The 25,092-nt window shown below is 35.7% G+C and overlaps 1 protein-coding gene across 22 annotated transcripts in view; it reads left to right on the top strand.

Moving 5' to 3' along the window:
- Window positions 1-25,092, top strand: part of KMT2C (lysine methyltransferase 2C) — a 295,862-nt gene that overhangs the window by 155,492 nt on the left and 115,278 nt on the right. For all 22 annotated transcript variants that reach the window (XM_036899485.2, XM_057504924.1, XM_036899506.2 and 19 more), the window contains exons 7-8: window positions 17,342-17,504; window positions 24,720-24,891. In XM_036899485.2, coding sequence (XP_036755380.2) covers window positions 17,342-17,504; window positions 24,720-24,891 — 335 coding nt within the window. The remainder of the gene's footprint in view (window positions 1-17,341; window positions 17,505-24,719; window positions 24,892-25,092) is intronic.

Genomic DNA, 25,092 nt, shown 5'->3' with positions numbered 1-25,092 from the left:
AGATGTTCTTGCATGTTCCTGTCTTTGTTTCTGATGAGAAGTCAGGTGTCAGTAGTATCATCATTCCTGTGTGTATAATATTTTGATATTCTCTGGATGCTATCAGGATTTTCTCTCCATCTTTGATTTTCAGCAGTCTGACTTATGTGCCTAGGTCTGATTTTCTTTGTATTCATCTTGCTTGGGGTTTGCTGAGCTTCTTAAAACTCTAAGTTGATTTTTTTCACCAAACTTGTGAAAAGTATGACCTTTCTTTATCTCTTTTTCTTTTTCTGCCCCATTTTCTTTCTCTTCCCTTGCATCTCCAGTTACATGCATATTAGTGCATTTGATATTATCCCATAGGCTTCTGAGGCAGTTGTTTTATTTTTTTTAACAATTTACTTTTAGTTCCTCAGAATGGATAAATGATTCATTTATTTTCAAGGTCACTGACCATTTCTTCTGTTATGTAATCTCTTTGTCAAGCTTATCTACTAAATGTTTATTTAATTACTGTAATTCCTACTTGTAGGATTACCATTGGGTTTGCTTTGTAATTTTCAAGTCTCTTCTATTATTCTACCCCTTGTTTTGACCAGTGTTCCCTGTATGTCATTGAACATGAGTCTAACAGCTGCTTTAAAGTCTCTGTTCATCTTGTCATTTCCTACTGAACATTTTTTTCTTCATCATGGGTCCCACTTTCCTGTTTTTTTTAACTTTTTTTTCTCACATGTCTAGGAATTTTTATTGTATACTGAACATTTCAGAAGCTAGGCTATAGATACTGGATTCTCTTATCTTGTTTTGTTCAATGTCAAGTTTTTTTCTGGGAGGCTTTTCTCATGGCTGGACTTGTACTCCAAACCGTATCGTCCCTGCTGTTGGCAACATCGAAACCTCTGCTCATTCTCCCATCAGTTCTGCTGTTCCTTTACCTGAGCTGCTCAGAGTCCCTCTGTGAATGTACATTTTAAGGGTAAAACATAGATGTGAGAGTTCATGCAGATTTGGGGGCTCCCTTCTCTGTGGTTCCATCCTTTCAGGGTTTCTCCTTAGTTTCTCTGCTTTGTAGCATTGTTAGAACTTCATCTGTCTTCTCACACTAGGAAGACAAGCTTTCACCTGAGATCTGGTGCCCTCTTGCTCTTGGCATCACTGGGAAATGTCTTGGCTAAAAGTCCATTGAAACACAAATCTTAGCCAGTGATGCTATTTTCTTTCAAGGGTCAAATGTCCTTTCATTCCAGGCTCCTTTTAATCATTCACAAATCCCTTCAAACAGTTAAATTTTGTATTTTATTCAAGTTTTATAAGTTTTATTTTCAAGATAGTCTTATACTAACCTGTTTGCCATTACCCAATAAATAAATTTTTCTTTCTGTGTGAGAGTCATTCTTTTTTCTTTTTAAATTTTATTTTGGTATCATGAATCTACAATTACATGAAGGACATTATGTGACAGTCATTCTTTTAGTAAGGTATATTTTACATACAATATAGTTCACCCCTTCTAATGGTACAGTTGAACATGTTTTCAGAAAATGTGTCATCCTGTAACTATCATTCTAGTCAAGATACAAAATATTTCCTTCACCCCAAGAAGTTCTCTCATGACCCTCCCGCCACTCAAGCTCCTGGCAGTCATTGATCTGTTCCTCTCTGTAGTTTTGCCATTTGTAGACTGATAATGTGAATGGAATCATATAGCACATAATCTTTTCTGTCTGGCTTTTGAACTTAGCACAATGGTTTTGAGACTCACCATTCATTCACCAGGTGGTGATTTCTGCCCTTTCTGTCTATTACTCATAAAGCTGCCATGAACATTTATGCAACATGATGTACTTTTTCATGTTTCTATGTAAAAAATTAGGATTGGAATTGCTGATTTATTGAAAAATATGTGTTTTATTCTGGAAAAGCTCGGCAGTTTCTTCAAAAGTGCCTGTATACTTCTCCATTCCACCAGTAAGTAGTGAGTGTTCCATTTGCTCTCCATTATTGCTGGCACTGTATACAGATTGTCAGCGTTTCTAAATTTAGGCATTCTAGTTGGTGTTCAGTTGATGCTTCATTGTGAGCTTAATTTTGCATTTCCTGATGAGTAGTGCCGCTGAACCTCTTTGTGCTTACTCGCCGTTATGTATACTCCTCAAAGTGTCTCTTCAAATCCTTTACCTCCGTTTTTCTTCCAGTTGGTTTGTTTTCTTTTTACTATTGAGTTGTTATTTGTTAGAGATGTATTTTGAAAATATTTTTGCCCAGTGTGTGACTTGTTTTTAACTAATTAATTAATTAATTAATTAATTAATTAATGTTTTTTGAAGAGCAGAGGGTTTAATTTTGATGAGGATTGTCATTTGCCAATTTGTCAATTTTTCTTTTGTGGATTATGCTCATTGTGCATTATATAAATAATTTGCATATTCCAAAGTTACCGTTAGGTTATTTATCCATTTTATTTTTAAGTTACGAGTATGATAGAATATGAGATGCAGTTCAAGGTTCTTTGTTTTCCAAGTGCATATTCAGTTCCAGTATCATTCTAAAAAATGATTATTCCCTTGAAATACCTTAACTCTTGGTCAAAGATAAACCACACATAGAAAATATGTATTCTTCAAAATCATGAGTTGATATTTTTCAATGTGATAGCTTTTATAGCATCTTTAAAACTTTATGCTCCTACTCAATCTATACTTGTGTCTTTTCTTTTAAGTAGTTTTTCCTGTAAGTGAAAAAAATTAAAAGAAAAAGAAAATTGTGCATCAATATAAAAAAAATCCAAAGTAACCATGCTAGTATTAAACTCTCAAAACTAGTAGATCAATAATGAGATTAATATTTTCATTGCTTTTATGCCATCTATGAGCACACTAGTGGTGTACAAGACACTTTGGGTTATTTGAGTTATTTGCTATGATTATGTCAATAGTTTTTGATACATAATTCAGCTGCTACAAGTATTTTAGTTTGTGGTATTAGACTCTTCACTGATAGCACTTCTGTCCTGATTTTTGCCAGTAGTTCTTACTTGGCAAGTAGCACATCATCACTCAAGAGAATAGGAGTCTGCTCTAGCTCTTCTCTCTCTGAGTCAGGTGGAAACACAGTTTGTTTTCCAAATGCACCTATATTAACTCCACGTGTGGATATATTTACTAGCTTTTCATATACATAGCATACATTTGGGTAACCTTACTTTACAAGTAAGAATATAAGTTCTCATACAGTTGTTGGAATCTTTTAGGAAAGTGGGTACCTTTCTTTTAGTTTTAAATGTGGTCTAAATCTACCAATGGACATCAAGGTTTTGGACCAAATGACATACAAATATATCTGTTCTTATGTTCTTAAAGGGCATGATTTAAATGCATTTATTTGACTTTAATCTTAGCATGTCTGGTTATTTGTCGTCATGAGGCAGCTTTTAAATTCTTTCCCTCTTTTTGAAGTTTTTCACCCTTCTCTATAATATGCAATGTTATCTTACTAACTTTAATAACATGTTAAACAACTTATGTTTAAAATGTTTCTATTTTCAAAACCATAATTTCCAAATAATCTTGTTGTTATGTGTGACTTATGTTACACGTGACTCATAATGTGTCCTACGACACAGCACTAAGTGTGTGCTTATAGGAAGAGCCTAGTAATAGATGGATCGTGTGGTAATTATGTGTATCCTCTTCTTTCCTTCCTTCCTTTCTTTTCTTGCTTAGGGACAAGTATGTTGGAATTAGATTTACAGTGATTCATCCATATCATTCTCCCAGTTAATATCTTCATAATCAAGTTCCTGGAGAAGAATAAGACATTGTAATCCATCTTTAGAAACACATCAAATTAGGGTACTAGTATTTCTATAGAATTTCATGTGAGAAGTAAAGGGGCAGGTATTTCCCTTTAAAAGTTTAGACTTAAGATTCTCTTAATTTTCTATTTTTTTTACTACATATAATATGTATACAAGAAAATGCAGTTACTATAGATTTACACTTCTAAGAACAACCCTGAAGTCAGATCCTAAAACAAGTGATGGCACCCCAGAAATTCCACTCCTTTTGGTCACTACTAGTAGCTCCCCAAAGGCAAGCACTGTTGTCACCACTACCACCATAGATTAGTCTTGCTTGGTTTTGTACTTTATACAATTAGATCCCTACAGTATGTAGTGTTTCCTTATTTTACTCACCGTTGTATTTGTGAGATTCATCCAAATTGTTGGTTGTAATTCTGTATTTATTCGCATTGTTGTATAGTAGTTCTGTTGTGAGAGTACCATAATTTATCCATTTGACTGTTGGGCATTTGGGGGCTTCTCAATTTTGGACTATTATGAATTGTGTTTTACTAATATTTCGGTATATTCCTTTATTATAGGCACTGAGGATTACTATTTTATGGAATTCTAATCCCAAAGTAGCTACCTTCTTCGCTTGTACCTTAAGTGAGAGGGGTGTTGTAAATGACACACAATAAATACCCAGTGTGTTCTCACCGTCAGTTAGTGGAGTTTGTGTTAATGCCCAGATCTAACTAATTCTGAAATCCTCAAGTGCAATTCCCTTTTCACTTCATGTCTTTGCTTCATTTATAAAATGAGAAATAATGGCACTTACCTCGATGGTAGTGGTTAGATTAGAATAAGGTAGGTCTTTTTAAGTACTTAGCCTAACTGCTGGAACACAATAATGCTCACTAACTCCTGCAGATTAAGTATATTTTATCGGCTAACTTTTTATCTTCCCTAAATTATGTGCTTCCCTAAATAAAGTGTCAGTGTCTATTTTTAAGTTGTACTCCTTTTTTATAATTTATAAGGTTTACTTTTATATCCAGGATACTAGACATTTGTAATTCAGATTGTAGGTTATTTTAACAATCTTTTTCTGTCATTTGCCTTTTCTCTGAGATGTGTGTTTTCATCATATAAAAGTTTAAAAGTTTTATGTAGTAAAGTTTATTTGTGTTTTTATTTATGGTTACGTTAAAAGAGTATATAGCTATTAGAGGGCTATTTACTTAGTGCTTCTAATTTATGTATGTTGCTATCAACTAGAGAATTTACTATTTCCTTGATCCAATAGATAGACAGCACATTTGTGGGCCCAGAATGCTTGACTCAGGAATGCTTACCTTAGGAAAATCTCTCTGAGGTATTGTGTCTTCACTTCTTTATTTTGGTAGGAGATTATATTCCAGTTTATTTTCCAACTTAATCAATGTCCCTTCCTTTACACACTTGCAAACACAACAATCTATAGGTATTCTTTATATTTATTTTACTTTTTATTCTTTTATTAAGGTACCATTGATAATCTTACAATAATTTCACATGAGCAACATTGTGGTTACTACATTCTCCCCTCTTATCAAGTCCCCACCACATATCCCATTATAGTCACTGTCCACCTGTGTAATAAGATGTTATAGAGTCACTACTTGTCTTCTCTATGCTCTACTGCCTTCCCGTGGTCCCCCCCATATTATGTGTGTTAATCATAATACCCCTTAATCCACTTAACCCTCCCTTCCCACCTGCCCTCCCCACCCTCCCCACCCTCTTTCTCTTTGGTAACCAACCACTAGTCTATTCTTGGGTACTGTGAGTCTGTTGCTGTTTTGTTCCTTCAGTTTTTGTTTCGTTGTTATACTCCACAAATGAGAGAAATCATTTGGTACTTGTCTTTCTCCACCTGGCTTATTTCACTGAGCATAATACCCTCTAGCTCCATCCATGTTGCTGCAAATGGTAGGATTTGTTTCTTTCTTATGGCTGAATAGTATTCCATTGTGTATATGTACCACATCTTCTTTATCCATTCATCTACTGATGGACACTTTGGTTTCTTCCATGTCTTGGCTATTGTAAATAGTGCTGCGATAAACATAGGGGTGCATATGTCTTTCTGAGTCTGAGAAGTTGTATTCTTTGGGTAAATTCCTCGAAGTGGAATTCCTCGGTCAAATGGTATTTCTACTTTGAAGATTGGAATTCCTCAGTCAAATGGTATTTCTAGTTTGAGTTTTTTGAAGAACCTCCATACTGCTTTCTTTCCACAATGGTTGAACTAATTTACATTCCCACAAGCAGTGTAGGAGGGTTCCCCTTTCTCCACATCCTCACCAACATTTGTTGTTGTTTGTCTTTTGGATGGTGGCCATCCTTACTGGTGTGAGGTGATATCTCGTTGTGGTTCTAATTTGCATTTTTCTGATGACAGGCAATGTGGAGCATCTTTTCATGTGCCTGTTGGCCATGTGAATTTCTTCTTTGGAGAAGTGTCTGTTCATATCTTCTTCCCATTTTTTAATTGGATTATTTGCTTTTTGTTTGTTGAGGTGCGTGAACTCTATATATTTTGGATGTCAACCCTTTATTGATATGTCATTTATGAATATATTCTCCCATTCTGTAGGATGCCTTTTTTGTTCTATTGATGGTATCCTTGGCTGTACAGAAGCTTTTCAGCTTGATATAGTCCCACTTGTTCATTTTTGTTTTTTTTTCCCTTGCCTGGGGAGATAATCTTCATGAAGAAGTTGCTCATGTTCTTGTCCAAGATATTTTTTTTTTGAGAGGGCATCCCTCATATTTATTGATCAAATGGTCGTTAACAATAAAATTCTGTATAGGAGACCCAATGTACAATCATTAATCAACCCCAAGCCTAATTCTCAACAGTCTCCAATTTTCTGAAGCATAACGAACAAGTTCTTACATGGATACATGGTGAACAAGGTCTTACATAGTGAGTAAGTTCTTACATGGTGAACAGTGCAAGGGCAGTCATATCACAGAAACTTTCGGTTTTGATCATGCATCGTGAACTATAAACAATCAAGTCAGATATGATTATCCATTTGATTTTTATACTTGATTCATATGTGAATCCCACATTTCTCCCATATTTTTTTAAAAATAAAATGCTGAAGTGGTAGGTAGATGCAAGATAAAGGTAGAAAACATAATTTAGTGCTGTAAGAGGGCAAATGTAATGATCAGGTCTGTGCCTATAGACTAAGTATTAATCCAAGCTAGACAAGGGCAACAAAACATACACAGATGTCCAAGATATTTTTGCTGAAGTTTTTCTCTAAGAGTTTTATGGTTTCATGAATTACATTCAGGTCTTTGATCCATTTTGAATTTACTTTTGTGTATGGGGTCAGACAGTGATCCAGTTTCATTCTCTTGAATGTAGCTGTGCAGTTTGGCCAACATCAGCTGTTGAAGAGACTGTCATTTTCCCATTGTATATCCATGGCTCCTTTATCGTATATTAATTGACCATATATGCTTGGGTTTATATCTGGGCTCTGTTATGTTCCACAGGTCTGTGGCTCTGTTCTTGTGCCAGTACCAAATTGTCTTGATTACTGTGGCTTTGTAGTAGAGCTTGAAATTGGGAAGCGCGATCCCCCCTGCTTTATTCTTCATTCTTAAGATTGCTTTGGCTACTCGGGATCTTCTGTGGTTCCATATGAATTTTAGAACTATTTGTTTCAGTTCACTGAAGAATGCTGTTGGTATTTTGATAGGGATTGCATTGAATCTGTTGATTGCTATAGGCAGGAGGGCTATTTTGATAGTATTAATTCTTCCTACCCATGAGCATGGAAAGAATTCCCATTTGTTAGTGTCGTCTTTAATTTCTCTTAATAGTGTCTTGTAGATTTCAGGATAGAGGTCTTTCACTTCCTTGGTTAGGTTTATTCCTAGGTATTTTATTCTTTTTGATATGACTGTGAATGGAATTGCTTTCCTGATTTCTCTTTCTTGTAGTTTATCGTTAGTGTATAGGAAAGCAACAGATTTCTGTGTATTAATTTTATATCCTGCAACTTTGCTGAATTCAAATGTTAGTTCTAGTAGTTTTGCAGTGGAGTCTTTAGGGTTTTTTATGTACAATACCATGTCATCTGCAAATAGTGACAGTTTGACTTCTTCTTTACCAATCTGGATTCCTTTTTTATTTCTTTGTTTTGTCTGATTGCCGTGGCTAGGACCTCCAGTACTATGTTAAATAACAGTGGGGAGAGTGGGCATCCCTGTCTTGTTCCCGATCTCAGAGGAAAAGCTTTCAGCTTCTCACTGTTCAGTATGATGTTGGCTGTGGGTTTGTCATTTATGGCCTTTATTATGTTGAAGTACTTGCCCTCTATACCCATTTTGTTGAGAGTTTTTATCATGAATGGATGTTGAATTTTGTCAAATGCTTTTTCAGCATCTATGGAGATGATCATGTGGTTTTTGTACTTCTTTTTGTTGATGTGGTGGATGATGTTGATGGATTTTCAAATGTTGTACCATCCTTGCATCCCTGAGATGAATCCCATGTGATCATGGTGTATGATCCTCTTGATGTATTTTTGAATTTGATTTGCTTGTTGAGTATTTTTACATCTGTGTTCATCAGGGATATTGGTCTGTAATTTTCTTTCTTTGTGGGGTCTTTGCCTGGTTTTGGTATTAGAGTGATGCTGGCCTTATAGAATGAGTTTAGAAGTATTCCCTCCTCTTCTGTTTTTTTTGGAAAACTTTAAGGAGAATGGGTATTATGTCTTCTCTAAATGTCTGTTTAAATTCAGCCGTGAATCCGTCTGGCCCAGGAGTTTTGCTCTTGGGTAGTTTTTTGATTACTGATTCAATTTTGTTGCTGGTAATTGGTCTGTTTAGATTTTCTGTTTCTTTCTGTGTCAGTCTTAGAAGGTTGTATTTTTCTAGAAAGTTGTCCATTTCTTCTAGGTTATCCACTTTGTTAGCATATAGATTTTCATAGTATTCTCTCATAATTGTCTATAATTCTATGGTGTCCATTGTGATTTTTCCCTTCTCATTTCTGATTCTGTTTATGTGTGTAGATTCTCTTTTTCTCTTAATAACTGTGGCTAGGGATTTATCTATTTTGTTTATTTTCTCGAAGAACCAGCTCTCGGTTTTATTGATTTTTTTTTCCATTGTTTTATTTTTCTCAATTTTATTCATTTCTTCTCTGATCTTTATTATGTCCTTCCTTTTGCTGACTTTGGGCCTCATTTGTTCTTCTTTTTCCAGTTTCAATAATTGTGACTTTAGACTATTCATTTGGGATTGTTCTTCCTTTTTTAGTTTTCATTGATTTTTTCTATTGTTTTATTTTTCTCAGTTTTATTTATTCTCTGACCTTTATTATGTCCCTCCTTCTGCTGACTTTGGGCCTCATTTGTTCTTCTTTTTCCAGTTTCAATAATTGTGACTTTAGACTATTCATTTGGGATTGTTCTTCCTTCTTTAAATAGGCTTGGATTGCTATATACTTTCCCCTTAGAACTGCCTTTGCTGCATCCCACAGAAGTTGGGATATTATGCTGTTATCATCATCTATCTCCATATATAGCTTGATCTCTGTTTTAATTTGGTCATTGATCCATTGATTATTTAGGAGCATGTTGTTAAGCCTCCATGTGTTTGTGAGCCTTTTTGTTTTCTTTGTACAATTTATTTCTAATTCTATACCTTTTTAATCTCAGAAGTTAGTTGGTAGGATTTCAATCTTTTTGAATTTACTGAGGCTCTTTTTGTGGCCTAGTATGTGGTCTATTCTGGAAAATGTTCCATGTGCACTTGAGAAGAATGTGTATCCTGGTGCTTTTGGATGTAGAGTTCTATAGATGTCTAGTAGGTCCATCTGTTCTAGTGTGTTGTTCAGTGCCTCTGTGTCCTTACTTATTTTATGTCTGATTGATCTGTCCTTCAGAGTGAGTGGTGTGTTGAAGTCTCCTAAAATGAATGCATGCATTCTATTTCCTCCTTTAATTCTGTCAGTATTTGTTTCAGATATTTCAGTGCTTCTGTGTTGGGTCCATATATATTTAAGATGGTTGTATCCTCTTGTTGGACTGAGCCCTTTATCATTATGTAATGTCCTTCTTTATCTCTTGTTACTTTCTTTGTTTTGAAGTCTATTTTGTCTGATACAAGTACTGCAACACCTGCTTTTTTCTCCCTATTTGCATGAAATATCTTTTTCTATCCCTTGACTTTTAGTCTGTGTATGTCTTTGGGTTTGAGGTGAGTCTCTTGTAGGCAGCATATAGATGGGTCTTGCTTTTTTATCCATTCTATTACTCTGTGTCTTTTGATTGATGCATTCGGTCCATTTACATTTATGGTGATTATTGATAGATGTGTACTTATTGCCATTGCAGGCTTTGGATTCGTGGTTACCAAAGGTTCAAGGTTTAGCTTCTTTAGTATCTTTCTGTCTAACTTAACTCACTTATTGAGCTATTATACACACTGTCTGATGATTCTTTATTTCTCTCCCTTCTTATTCTTCCTCCTCCACTCTTTATATGTTAGGTGTTTTATTCTCTACTCTTTTGTGTTTCCCTTGAGTGCTTTTGTGGATAGCTGATTTTATTTTTTGCCTTTAGTTTTTGTTTTGTTGGTCTGCTTTCTTTGCTGTGATTTTATTTTCTCTGGTGACATCTATTTTACCTTAGGAGTACTTCCATCTAGAGCAGTCCTCTAAAATGCCCTTTAGAGGTGGTTTGTGGGAGGCAAATTCCCTCAACTTGTGCTTTTCTGGAAATTATTTAATCCCTTCTTCAAATTTAAATGGTGGTCTTGCTGGATACAGTATTCTTGGTTTAAGGCCCTTCTGTTTCATTGCATTAAATATATCATGCCATTCTCTTCTGGCCTGTAAGATTTCTGTTGAGAAGTCTGATGATAGCCTGATGGGTTTTCCTTTGTAGGTGATCTTTTTTCTCTCTCTGGCTGCTTTAATACCCTGTCCTTGTCTTTGGTCTTTGCCATTTTAATTAATACATGTCTTGGTGTTGTCCTCCTTGGGTCCCTTGTGTTGGGAGATCTGTGGACTTCCATGGTCTGAGAGACTATTTCCTTCCCCAGCTTGTGGAAGTTTTCAGCAACTTTTTCTTCAAAGAAACTTTCTATCCCTTTTTCTCTCTCTTCTTCTTCTGGTACCCCTATTATGCAAATATTGTTCCATTTTGTATTGGTCAGACAGTTCTCTTAATATTCTTTCATTCCTAGAGATCCTTTTATCTCTCTCTGCCTCTTCTTCTCTGTAGTCCTGTTCTCTGATTTCTATTCCACTAACGGCCTCTTGCCCTCATCCAGTCTACTCTTAATTCCTTCCATTGATTCTTTCATTTTTGTTATTTCCCACCAGAGTTCCTCCCTTAGCTCTTTCATATTTCTCTACAGCTCCATCAGCATGATTATGACTTTTATTTTGAATTATTTTTCAGCAAGATTGGTTATATCCATGTCACCAGACCCTCTCTCTGGCATTGTTTGAGTGATTTTGGACTGGACCAGGTCTTCTGCCTTTTCATGGCGATAGAAGTGATCGCCGTCAAGTGGTGCATTTGTCAGCTGGGAGAACAAAGTCCCTTCCTGCTTGCTGGTTGCCTTGCCCTTCTCCACCTGTTCTGGTTACCTGCACACAGTGAGCAGTCTCTGGGTTAATTCCCTGGCTGCCATGGGCGGGGTGGCCCTTGTGATGCCCTAGAGCACTGCTGGGGGTCGCAGGCGTGCGGTGTGTATTCTCCTGCGAGAATGGTGCCCCTTTGTGCCTTCTGGACCTTGCGCCAGCTTCCTCTGCCTGTACCAGGCAGCTGCACGTAGGCAGCAGCCTCTGGGTCTGGCCCGGTTAGCTGCACACTGGGAGAAGACTGGTTGTTGTGGGCAGGGCTGCTCCCTGGCTGGTCTGCAGCAATGGTGGGTCAGCTGGTTTGCTTGCAGTGCCAGTGGAGGGGAATGAACAGCAGGCTGCTTATCTCCGTGAGGGGCTTCAGAGCTGCGTTGCCACCCAGTGGGTTAGGGCACCTGAAGTTCCTTAAGATTCCCAGCCTGCTGGTCTGAGTGTGCTGGGATGATTTTATCCACCTGTTAAGCCCTTGTCCCTTTAAGACTTTTAAAGTGCCCGCTTTTCTTTTTTTCCAGAAAATCTCCTAATGATCTAATAAATCTCCTTATGATCTAATAAATGGTTTCCTTTTTAAGCCATTAAATTTATGGTAATTTGTCATACAGTAATAGCTAACAAATATAGCATTTCAAGAACCTCCCGTGGTTTGATCTCTGCCAAATCATTATTATGTCTTAAACAATTTTTAAACTTCTGTTTCTGCTACCAGCTGGAGAAAACTCTCTGCTTTTTAAAGGAATTGTGTGGTTAGATTATATTAATCTCCTTTTCTATTAATTCAAAGTCAGTTGTTAAGCATCCTTAATTACATCTGCAAAATTCCTTTGCCATGTGATATAGTATAATCTCTGACATAGTATTTCATTGTGTTCACAGTCTCGATTAGGGTGGGGCACCTCGGGGTGGGGGGCATGGTTGGATGCAGGCCTTTTAGGAGTTTGCTTACAACTAATGCCATATTTAAGAATTTGGACCTGATCCAGAAGTATCAGGGATTCCCTTGTAAAGATTACTGTGACAGTAGTGAGGGTGGGTCAGAAAGGAAGGATACTGGCAAGAGAAAAATTTTGTTGATGGCAATGTCCATTCTGGTGTTGTAATATTTTTTAGTGAAGGTCTGTATCAGTAATGTATGTTTACTGGTTTACAAACTAAAATAACTAACTGGGCCAGGACAACAAATCACTCATCAAGATATTTATTACTTCTGGCCAAGTCATATACAGTTGGTTTGATAGGTTGATTTTTATTCCTGTCAGCCCTCTTTCAGGCATATCTTTCTAAAGCAAACATTAAAATTCTTTTGATAGAGATTTAGCACCTGAGCCTCATTGATAACATCTTCCCAAATATCCTATCAGGATGGGTTTGCTTCCTTAAATGGCTAGTCTCATGCATTGTATGATGATTCTTACTGGCTTCAGTTTTCAAATCTAGCTTCATTTATTTTCATTGTTTGGTCCTGAGTTTTGCATTTTTCAAGCTGTATTTTTTTCTTCTGAACCAAAGTTGCCACATCTCAAAATTGTGATGTTTCTTATTTAATCATTTCAAAAATAATATGTTCTTTCTTTTGATAAAAAAAAAAATTTGTCAGAAAAAAATTTTAAATTTTTGTAGTGGATAGATTTGGGAGTTTATCCTTATATTGTGAATTTACAATTATTAATGTATTAAGTTTGGCACATACCTGTTTTTTTTTAATATGTCCTAGGAAGTATCTGATTTTTTTGAATTTGTGGACCTTTTTTATGGTCATATATATGGTGAATTAAAAAGAATTCTACATACATTTGAACAGAAAAAGTATTATTTATTTTTGGAATATGGGTATCTGTATCTGTGTGTAAGTTTGAATCCATCACTATTATGAAAATATCTTTATTTTATACCAACTTAATATTGACTTCTGGGAGCTATGTTAAAGTCCAATCTATTCATGTATTTCTACTCCATTTTACATGTCAAGGACATTCATTAGGTATATAAACTTGAAAGGCTGTTTCTTCTTCTGTTGGAATTTACCATAAAGTAAGATTTATTTCATATGAGTTTTATCATAGCCCTGTTCAGTGCTTTTTGGTTTGGATTCTGTTTTCTTTGCAATCAGTACTGCTTAGCCTGCTTTCTTTTGGGTAGAATTTGACTGTGCTTCCCCCTCCACCTCTTTATGCTTTCATTTCTTGTGTCTCTGTGTCCCAAGTACGCACACACACATAAACATAAATAAAGTATGTATGTGTTTTTATATGTAAAGTGTGTGTGTGTATGTGACGTCTATTTTGCACATTTTGAAAGTTAACTATATTTGAAAGGAAATTTAACCTATTTACATTTATTATCCATGGACTTGAATATTAACTTAGCAGGTATTAAAATTTTAGTTACAAATAATATTTTGTAGACTGGATGGTATTGCTGTGTTTTGTTTTTGTATTTGGTACTGCTAATGAGAGGTAGTGCTTGATTCTCTTTCATTGTTAATGATGTTATTATTTCTTTTATGTGAGGCTACTAGAATTTTTCCTTTATCCTTGTTACCTTAAAATCTTGCCAGTGTTTCAAGGTGTGATTTTAATCTGAAGCTGGCATATTCTGCTTCGGGAGGCAGTAGGCCTGGGTGCTTTTGTAGTGATACAGAGGTAAGTGGGACAGAAATGGAGACTGTCTTTTAGCTCCCTTCTCTGTTAAATGGAGATTATGCTTAATAAGCATTAGCTTTTATTGTTAGATATTTTAATAAATTTTTTCTAGACTAATTTCTCTGAGTATAATCCTAATAGCTGTCATTCTGGTGCTCTTTCTAAACAGACATGGGACCTTTTGGATTAGTTTCCCATGTCATTTTACTTTTTCTTTTACTTTCTGTTGTCATTCTTCACTACCTAATCTGGGAGAATCCCATCTGAGTAGTAAGAGAAAAAGTTTCATATAGGTTAAAAACAGTTTGGTGTGTGGAAGACCTAGTAATATTTGATATTTCTTCCAGCGCTTAGCCCATTGCCATAGTTGATACAGAATAAATACTTGATAATTAATTGAGCTTTGGAATAGTGTCAGACTTCTTGTTTCTATGTTTTAATTCATCGTTAACCTTAATCCCTGGAATTTTGTTGATTCTGTTTTGTTGTGTAGTGTAGATTTGCTTTGGGGAGACCTATTCTTATTTCAGTTTAGTGATATACAAGTTTTGGAAGTTCCTCAGCCTCATTCTTACAGTTAGTAATATAAACTCTCATTAAGAGTTTTTTCCTGGATGTGTTCTTGGACTAAATTCAAAAGAAGTTGTAAGAATTTTTTCTCCATTTCCATCTCTTTTTTTAAAAAACAATTTTAAAAAGTAGAAAAAATGCTATTTAGAAGTTTTAAATATTGATTCAAATAAATTGTGCAGTTGATAAACCATTTAAGAGCTATTATGTTACCTTCATCTCCCCAAATGTTAACTAGCTTTGTAATTGTTACTTGGTTGGTAATTTGTTTAATTTCTAATATGTAGTGTATGAGAGTGCTGATGTTATTAGAGAAGTTCCCTGTGGAAATTTATTCTTTGATATTTTGTACATTTTACAAATGCTTTCTTTTTGGTTCAGAAAGATATTTTGCAGCCTATATATATAAAGTATACATTTTTTTCAATGCCAAATGCCTTTCATTAGCTATGTATCTCTAACAGATGGGTTTGAAGAATTTGCTTAAATTCAGTTAGTATTTTATTTCCCTCCTTCCTATTCCCTGATAGCTTTACATGTTATTGTAAATTAGTATATTGGATTCACTCCAGGACTTCTCATAGTAGTTTAGCTAATGTCATGTAATATTTTCCATTGCAAATGTGATTAAGAGAACATGTTGATGTTTCTAAAATGATATAGACATTGGGAAAAGGATCAATTTAAGTTATTTTGTTTCTTTATTATGCACTTAAATAAGTCTTTATATTTTATTTGCCAAAATTATTTTTAGTGCAGAAGGCTTCTGTACAACTTACCATATGCTGTAAAAATAATAGAGCGTCTAGATTTAACAGCTTAGCTGAAATAATTTTGCTGTGTTAATGAGTTAATATGAAAACTTTTCAGTGATTTATTGGGCGTATAAATGCATTTCCTCCCTCGACATTTTCTTGGCCTTTGCAGTATGACACAAAGATACCTAGATGTTATATGTATTATTAATTCTAGGTACTGTTAATGTAATAAACATATTATATTTTTGGGAGGTTAGAACATAAAACAAATCCAGTTTGGAAAAAGCTGGTTGTTACACTATATCAAAGAAGAGAAATGAGGCTTTATTTCTTTTTTTCTTTTTAATGCAATAACACTCTTGAGTACAAAAAGAGAACTGAAGCATGTATTAGTCTGTGATTTTGTGGACATTATATAACATGAAAATGCCATCAGTGTAATTGGTGTTTATGAGTTACTCAGAAGCTACAAAACCCCACCCCCCCAAACTTGTTAACATAACATAGCTTTAGTAAAACAATTGCTACTGACATGGCCCACGTTAGGTGGTCTGCTGACGGTACTCTCAGTGTGTAGAGGACACATCAGGAGACACTAAGCTTTTCTTATATTGATTCAGTGTGATGAACTGATACTTATGAGGAAGAGTTTGATGTCATGTGACAACTTATGTAAATTTACACACAAAACATTGAAATTATAATTTAAAAACTATTATTACTGTGATTAGCGAATATAGAATTGGTATATTAGCATGTGAAGATATTCATAGTGATATTAGCAACTCTGTCTGTTACATGAGGCTTAGTTTTACCACAGATTGTCCCATTTCACTTCACTGTCATTTCTGTTACACTATTTGTGAGCCACACTTGCACTGAGATGACCAAAAGTGAAATCCATTTAGTATGTATGATTATGAACACCCGTTTATCAGGGTCTTTCTATGTCAAGCAACATTTATGGTGATGCAGAATACAAAGATAGTACAATCTGGTGCCTCTACCGAGGATCATGGACTAGGATGAAAAAAAGAAAAATAATGACTGTGCAGTAGTATAACTGCCAAAACAAAAGCATATACAGGATAGCCAGGCATCTCCTACAAAGAGAGAATTTATGCTGTGTGGTGCAGGTCACCACCATAGGCTCCACAGAGAAAATGACCCCCGGGCTGGGATGGGGAGGCTGAGGAAGTTTGCTGGCTGTCATTCGGGGAAGATGAGTAATCAGAGCAGCAGCATCGATACCTGTATTGACTGCTTTACACAGTTGCCCTCGACTTTCCCTGTGGTTTGGAGCTATTTCTTTGCTTTTAACATTTGGAAGGGAGTAGAGGCAGATGGAAGTGGGGGGCTGGGGATGAGATACTCAGCTAAGTTAGTCTTTCTTCACATCTCCAGCTTTTATTAAGAAACTTGAAACTGATTGCTACAGTGAAGTATATAGATTTTTTGTATGTGTCTTTAGCCATATCGTTTTCCTTCATTAACTTATTCAGTGATTGACTAGTTTACTTCATATTAATGCTTAGGCAGGGTGAAAATAGTAAGAGGTTTTGTAGATAGTATATACCCATGTTATGTGTTGATTGGGATTTAAGCACTATTAAAATAACTTTCAAATTGAAAACTGCCCTTTTAACCATATTGGTAATGACAAAAAGTTTTAGTTGTATGCTTCTGACCAAGTCAGTAGAAAAAAAGTGAAATGCTAACTTTCTAAATTTGAATGGAAGGATTAAACTATTACACTGAGCACTGAATTGAGTACCTTAAATTTTACTATTTCTAACTGATCTTTTATTTAGTGTTCTTCAGGTTCAAATTGTTTTGCTATTAATGTACAAAGACATTTTTATACCTCTCTAGCCCTGCATTTGAATGTTCCTTTTCCAGGCTTTATAAAGAGATTTCTTTCCCCTTTGCCTCCTTTCAGCGATGTGCATTTTGTAAGCACCTTGGAGCCACTATCAAATGCTGTGAAGAGAAATGTACCCAGACGTACCATTACCCTTGTGCTGCTGGAGCCGGCACCTTTCAGGACTTCGGTCACTTCTTCCTTCTTTGTCCAGAGCACATTGACCAAGCTCCTGAAAGGGGTGAGTTCCTTACAGATACATTTGTATACATTTAACAATGTATTTACTTGAAATAACAAATGTGAGGTCCCTAAATGTTTTGCTGTTTGTCTTAAAATTTACCATTACACTTTTAATAATATGAAGGATCTTTGCCAAGATCCTTGGGGGTAATTTGTTATCAACAATATCGTTGAAGTTAAATCCAAAGGTTATTTCCTCAAAAATTTAATCATAGTTTCATGGTTTTACTTACTTAAAAAAAATTTAAACCACAAAGGTAGAAATACTGAGTATATAGTATTTTACAGTGTTCTATAAAGTAAGTTATTTAAAAAGTTAAATAGTATTTCGTGTATTTTACACAAAAACCACCCAGTTGGAGAATTAGAAGATTCACTCATGTGTTATTTCTGGAGGTACAAGATTAGGATCACCAAACACTTACGAAATTGTTGGAAATTTTATAGCCCTGAAGTCGTAATAGGAATCTCTGTCTGGCCTCTGCTTGATTCCTCTGTCTTGGGTATCTGTACTCCTCAATTGTACTATTTTTCTTTCTTTTCCAAATGATTTTTATAACTAAGTGAAAATGTTAAAAAATTTGAAATTTATGTTACACAGAAAATTGTAACTCTTTCCTGTCTTTATCATTGAATAGAGATCTTACCTTTTTCTCACTATGTGGGTTTCCACTGAGCATGCATGCTTTGGAATCTTTGTCCCCTAGTGAACTGGATTTCCAGTTCCATTATGAAATCTCTGTGGTGCTTTATTTGGTCTTTTTTATGTCACTATTTAGTTACCTAATTGTTAACTTCTACCTATTTCTCAGCAATGTCAAAGAAGGCTTTTTTTCTTATCTTTTCCTGCGCTGTGAAACATAAATATAAAATTACTTTAGGCTTAAACTAATCTCAAATACAGTTAGATTTTATAATCATTATTCTTTTTATTATCTTTGTTCAGTATCATAATTGCATCTTCAGTTACAATAATTTTGTGTCTACATATATTACCACGTTGCCATTAATCACTATGCAGACATAAATTATAGGTGAGGCAAACTAAAATGTCAAATTATATTTAGGCTAATAAGGGATTTTAAATTTTTTTAATATTTTGGATTATACAGTATTAAGTCTGAGAGAAAAAGGACATTAATGCACAGCAACTGTTAATGGGTGTTACTTATTTTAAGACCCCATGTAGTGAATTATCTCAGTATGTGCACACACTGTGATGTCAGTCATCAGAGTTGATTATATTGTCAGTGGCAAATAATGTATTTTGCCAATCAAACAAAATTGTGTGTGTTTAAGAATCTGAATTTATTGAGCCTTTTGTACTTATGCTTTAGACTTCAGTAAACTACATGGAGACTTTTCTATGACTATGTTTCTGATGTTAGAAATTGTGTTACTTCATGTCAGTGCTGCTTTTTCTGCTGCAGACTGTTCCAGTAGCGCACATCTCATCTATATGGTAGAGACTGTAAATTGTTGTGTAAAATAAGGACAAGTAGGAACTGAGGCGAGCTGAGGTGCTGTCACTTATCACGTATATAGTGAAAGGTCCATTTTGGCAATATAAAGCTGGAGGATATGCTGCCTTGTTCTAAAATGGACTTATGGAGACTCATAAAAATACAATGACAGTAGGATAAAATTAAAGTAAGGAAATTTGGCCATGGGAAAATAAGGATAGGATAAATATGAAGGCAGTAGGGGTACTGAGACCTAAAATACACACCCACTTCGTAGACTTCCACAGGAATGTGGCTCCAGAGATTCACAGCAGACAGGCAGAGAAGGGGACACAGTTACCCGATTCACAGCAACATCCCAGGAATTCACTTGATACTGAGAATGTATGTACACTGTGTGCTATGGTGAAAAACTATCTTAAAGTAGCTGCCTTGAAGTATAAAAAGCAAGTCCCATAGGGAAATTTCTTGTAACAGCCCTCAGAATAAGCCAGTGGTACAAAACCAAAGCCCAGTTGAGTAAATTCTGTTCCTTGGGGATGTTAAACAATGTAGTCTCAATACACAGCTTTCTGACCATCTGTCTTAATCCACAGATACAGAGAATGTTGTGGATAGAATGCATTCCAGTAATATAAAAGACTCTGCAATAGTCTTCATAAAGTTTTTCATAAATATTTTTAGCTGTCCTAATTGTGTGTCATAGCAGAAGGTACTTTCTATGTTTTAAAAATGGGGATATCTGAAATGACATTGTTATTATGAGGGCTAAATGACAATTAATGAAAATCACATAGCACTGTACCATGTATATCTGAATTGCTTTATAAAAGGTTATTTTACCTCTGTCTAAGGCTTAAGTTATAAGTATACATTGAGAAAAATACTTGATGCTGCTGGCTAAGTGTAGAGCAGTATCTGTGGTAGTTAGCTGAGTTAGGAGTAAGACTGGCATAAAAAAAATCTAAAAAACCCCCACAAAACCTCATTAGAAAGAAATCCCAGCAAAGAGAGCACCTGTGAGCAAGGCCAAGCTTTCCATCGGAAAACAACTCGAGGGTGCTCTGTCACAGAGAAATGGGGTCATGGCTCCAACATTATTTTCATGACGATGCAAGGATTCATGAAATTTGTATTGTCAGAAAATTTTACACTAAATATCCATCTAGGAGACGTAGCCAGATACACTTCTTGAGTAGTACTTTTCCTCTTAGTTAAAGCTGAAAGTCAAGGAGCCAGTCATGCAAGATCAGAGGAAAGAACATTGCAGGCAGAGGGCACAGCTACTGAACAGGCCCTGAGGAGTGAGCTTGGCGTGGCTGGGCAGCTGTGCCTGGAACACAGCGTCTACTGGGTGGACAGTGGGGACGGCGTCAGGGTGAACAAAGATGCAGCCATGTAGGCCTTATAAACAGGGAGGGGTCTGGATTTTGTTCTGTCTGCAGTCAGAATTCTTTGCAGGTTTAACTTGGAAATGCTGTTAACTCTTAACCCACTCCCCTTTCCCGTGTTTAGTGTCGTCTTTCAGCTTTCACAACTTTTACTTCATTTATGCTTTTAATTCCAGCCTCATTTTCTTGGTTGTCTTAGTATCTCTTGACACCAAGTCCTGCTACTTTCTGTTACCCTAAATTCTGTCAGCGTGCTGACCTTTCTTTCTTACCTTCCTGCCTACTACATGGACCAGCCTCTCTGGGAAACATCAGTGATCTACTTTCTCTTTCTAGAGATTCCATTTGATGGGCAAGTCACCCAGCACAGTGTCCTGTTAGTAAGGAAAGCATAATTAATAGGTGCTGTAATGTTGATGGAAGCTACAAAGCTGTGCTGATTTGGTGCTTAGATTGATGCTTTCTGACAACAGTTTGACTTCTGTTGCTCTGCACCAGTGCATTTATTCTCAGGTGCTGTCTAGACTTTCTTAAGCAGTAGTTTTGCTTTGCAACTTCACCAAGTTTAAGGATCTATGATAAGCTCCCTTCTAATTTAAGCTCAGTGTTCTTGTCTTTCCCTCCATCTCTTCTCTCATCCCAGCTGTCACTTAGGAAGTGACCTTGTCCAAAGCTCATTCTGTTTCTCCCACTGTTCTCTCACTCCCCCTACATCATTTAGCTTCTTTACTCTGTCTCTGCAGCCACTTTCCTTTTGTACATGCTCAGATATTCTTTCTCTTTTTTGCCCTTGTATAGTGGGAGTCAGTATTGATTAATAGTAAAGAGCATGATCTTTGGAGCCAAATTGACTTGGATTTTACTCCCGTCCTCTCTTAAATTAGCTTTAGTCTCTCACTCAAGCTTTTCTGCTTTTCCAACTGCCTGAAGAAAAACTACTTCAATTAGTTGTTTGATTATTGCCTCAAACTTAATCTCTCTGTGCTTGCAGACATACATGTATGCATATGTACATATGCTTATTTCTGACATGACACTTAAGCTATCCAGTAATATCGTCTTCTTATGCATAAGCTCCAAAGGCTGTTTTAAGTATTTCTGTACAAATCTTCTCCCTGACTGGGGAAATGGTTGGAACTAACCTCATTTCTTTATGTAGTGCTTTTTTCTGTTATTATTTTTACATAATGCATCGTAAGTGGTTTTGGACCAGAGGTATCATATGGATGTCTTTCCTTGCCTAATTTATTACCAATGATCCATACTAACCAAAAACATGACAGTGTTGTCCTATTAAGGAATTGCTGGAAACTCCCATAGAATAAAAAGTAATCTCTGCCATAGTGATACCTTGTTGTAGAATGGGCTTTGCTGTATAGAACAGTGCTGTGCAATACAAATATGATGTGAGCAATGTACGTAATTAAAATTTTTCTAGTAGTCATGTTTAAAAAAGTAAAAATATTTTGAAATCAATTTAAAATATATATATTTAACCCAGTATATCTAATGTTAATATTTCAACATGTAATCAATTAAAAATTGTGAGATACTTGACATTACATTTTTTTCCTTTTGGTATCTGGAGTGCATGTAATACGTACAGCACATCTCAATTTGGACTGATCACATTTCAGTTGCTCAGTAGCCATATGGGACTAGCAGCTACTATGGCAAGTTTAAATGTCAGAGTAGCAAACTCTAAACTTTCACAGAAGCATTTTAGACAGTATTCTGACAAGTTAAAATAGAAAGATGAACTGAATATCTGATAACCAAAGTCTAGTATTTGTGTCAGTTTCTGATGGCAAAAAATCAGATTAGTTTTCAAATGTACAAAGCTTGAATGAGTAAATATTGACACTCTCTTTTAATATTAAGGAAAATAATTCACCTTATTACATTTAAAAGGCTTATCAACTGAGGAGTCATTTAAAAGTGATTTTAGAAGCAAGTCCTTCATTTAAGATGTATTTAATAGGTGATTTGTGCTAGGCAATCTTGGATACACAGGTGCAAAAGGCAAGGCGCTACTCTTCAAGGGCTCTCGGTGTGGTGTTATGATTTAATTGATTATGTAACAATTTCTTTTAAGCTATGAGGAAAAGGAATATTTGGCAACTAAATGGGCATTTAGGTATGGTACCATTAGATATTCAGGGAGTATGTTTGAACAGAGCTTTGAGGGCCTTTTCAGGGTGGCCTAAGGGCACAGCAAAGGAACAAAATATCCAGCAGAGGGAACAGAGTGTATATAAGCACACGAGCATTGAACAGCATGTTGTATATGTGCACGGCAGCCTGCTTGATGTGACTAGGGAGCATATGAGCAGTTCTGAGATTCAGCTGGAAAGGAGTTGGGGGTCTCCTTTCCCCCTCATACTAGAAAATGTTAATTTCTTTTTCTTTTAGGTAAAGAAGGAGGTATTTATGATGTTTTAATTTAAGCAGAGCATTAAAGTTAGATTTAGTTTTGAAAAATAGCTCTGGATGTGTAGACGACTTAGACAGGAGGTAGGTCGGAACCATAAGAAGGAGTCCATGTAGAAGGTCCTGCAGTCACCAAGGTGGATCACGATGGACCGGACTGCACATGTGGATGGAGGAAGGCTGTATGATGAGTTTACTCAATAAAAATTGGTGTCTCGTTGGATGGTTGAATCAAGGAAGAATTAAGAGTCAGTAGAGATGCTGAAGTTTCTGCCTTTACCTGGCTGACTCAGAAAAATGGACATGTGTAGGTTAAAAACTTTTATTTTAGAGGTGTGAGTTTGAGTATTTTTAGTACTTGTGGCTATTGAGGTCCAGTGAGACTTGAAAACAACGTTTTGGGGTTTAGAAAGAAGTTTGGGGCTGACAGTATGTATCTGGGAATCGTGGCCATATTTTATGACTTGGGAGTTGATGTTATCACAAAGGGAAACCATGGGGAATTAGAAAAGAAGGAGCAGCATGAAATCCTGAGAAAGCCCAGCACTGAGAGGGATTACAGAGGTACAAAAGCCAACACAGGATGAGGTGGAAGTATAGGAAGTCTAAGGGGAAGTCAGGAAAACGCTGCCATCGCAGAAGCGAAGGTAAGGGAAATTTTAATTGGGAATAAATAGTAATGTAAATGCTGCAAAGTGAAACTAAGATCAGGTCTAAAAAGTAACCATTGGGTGTCAAAGGGGACTCATTACAGTAGCTTCAGATGAAATGGTGGGTTTGGAGGCATCAGGGATTGGATTTGCTGTCCAAATGCATCCCAGGGCTTGTTTTTGTACTGCTAAAAAAGGATTCTTAAATAAAAACAAAATCTATATGCCAGAGATTTCTATGACCCACAAAACCACTGATGCACTCCTGGTGTAAGTAAAAGGAATAGATGATTACTGTTTGAAGATGCTTGACTAGAAAGAAAGAAAGTACAAAGAGCTTAGAGCCAGAGAGAACTGACTAAACCTTCAATAATAAAAAAAAAGTTCAAATATATGAATTAAAACAGCCCAAGGATAATCAGCTAATCAAAAAACATTTAGTTGAAAACATAAGTGTCAGATATAGGCATATTTATGTATATCATCGATGTATTAGGACTTTAGAATACATTCGTTTCCTTATTGAATATGCACTAGTTTAACTGGTTCTTGGCAAGGCGTACATGTATTTTATGTTTTAGATGGTAAAAGAACTTTTATAAAGTGCTATATCTTTTAATCCACATTGGGATAGATGATGTCCATAATTATATATATTTTAATCTATCTTACAACTGGCAATTAATACAGAATTAGTATATGAAATACTATTTGTGTATGGATATATAGCTCCCATCTTTAATGTTCTTCTTCAGGCAATATTTTCTATTACTAAAAAACCTTACTTCACTTGAGTAAAAAATAGTCAAAAAAGCATCTTAATGTAATTGATAATATTTAATTTTTTCTCTTACCTGATATCGTTAATTTCAAAATATATTTAACACCCAAATGTTTTCTTTTGCACTTTAAAGCTGCTCTCAGTTGATATTTCCCTGTTTGGTTCTTTTCGACAAGCATATACTGAGCATTTGCTAGGTGTCCTGCATTGTCATTGTATGAGGGATAGAAAAATTAAGAATTGCTTATGGTCTCAAGTAAATATAGATACAAGTAATGGCAAAACTACAAGATTAAATTTAATGTGATTAGATTTTAGGCTAAATACGTCATAGAGTTCTTACTGAGACCTTACTCTGAATGGATATCAGTTGATGTCGATAACTTCGTGTCTGAAAGATTTACCATGCTAATTCCCTTCAAGTGATTTTTAAACTGTGAAGTCAGAAAAATAATAAATTCTTATACAACGATTTCATTGTTTTACTATTAATTATAGCAAAGGAAGATGCAAACTGTGCAGTGTGCGACAGCCCGGGAGACCTCTTAGATCAGTTCTTTTGTACTACTTGTGGTCAGCACTATCATGGAATGTGCCTGGATATAGCGGTTACTCCATTAAAACGTGCAGGTTGGCAATGTCCTGAGTGCAAAGTGTGCCAGAACTGCAAGTAAGTCTTAATTTCAACTCCAAGGTGTGTATTGAGTTTGAGAGAGACCCTATTATCAGGTGCTCTAAGGTTTGTGTAATATGACAAAGGTTGTTCATTCTGCGGCTGTATTCCTTCACACTGACTCCACCATGTCTTAAAAAAATTACTAGATATTTATTAACATTTATATTACTTTGAAACAAGTCTAAACAAAAACTA

This window comes from Manis pentadactyla, chromosome 7, assembly GCF_030020395.1.
Source record: "Manis pentadactyla isolate mManPen7 chromosome 7, mManPen7.hap1, whole genome shotgun sequence".
Taxonomy (NCBI): Eukaryota; Metazoa; Chordata; class Mammalia; order Pholidota; family Manidae; genus Manis; species Manis pentadactyla.
The sequence above is the reverse complement of the archived record's forward strand: the minus strand, read 5'-3'. Positions and strand labels throughout refer to the sequence as shown.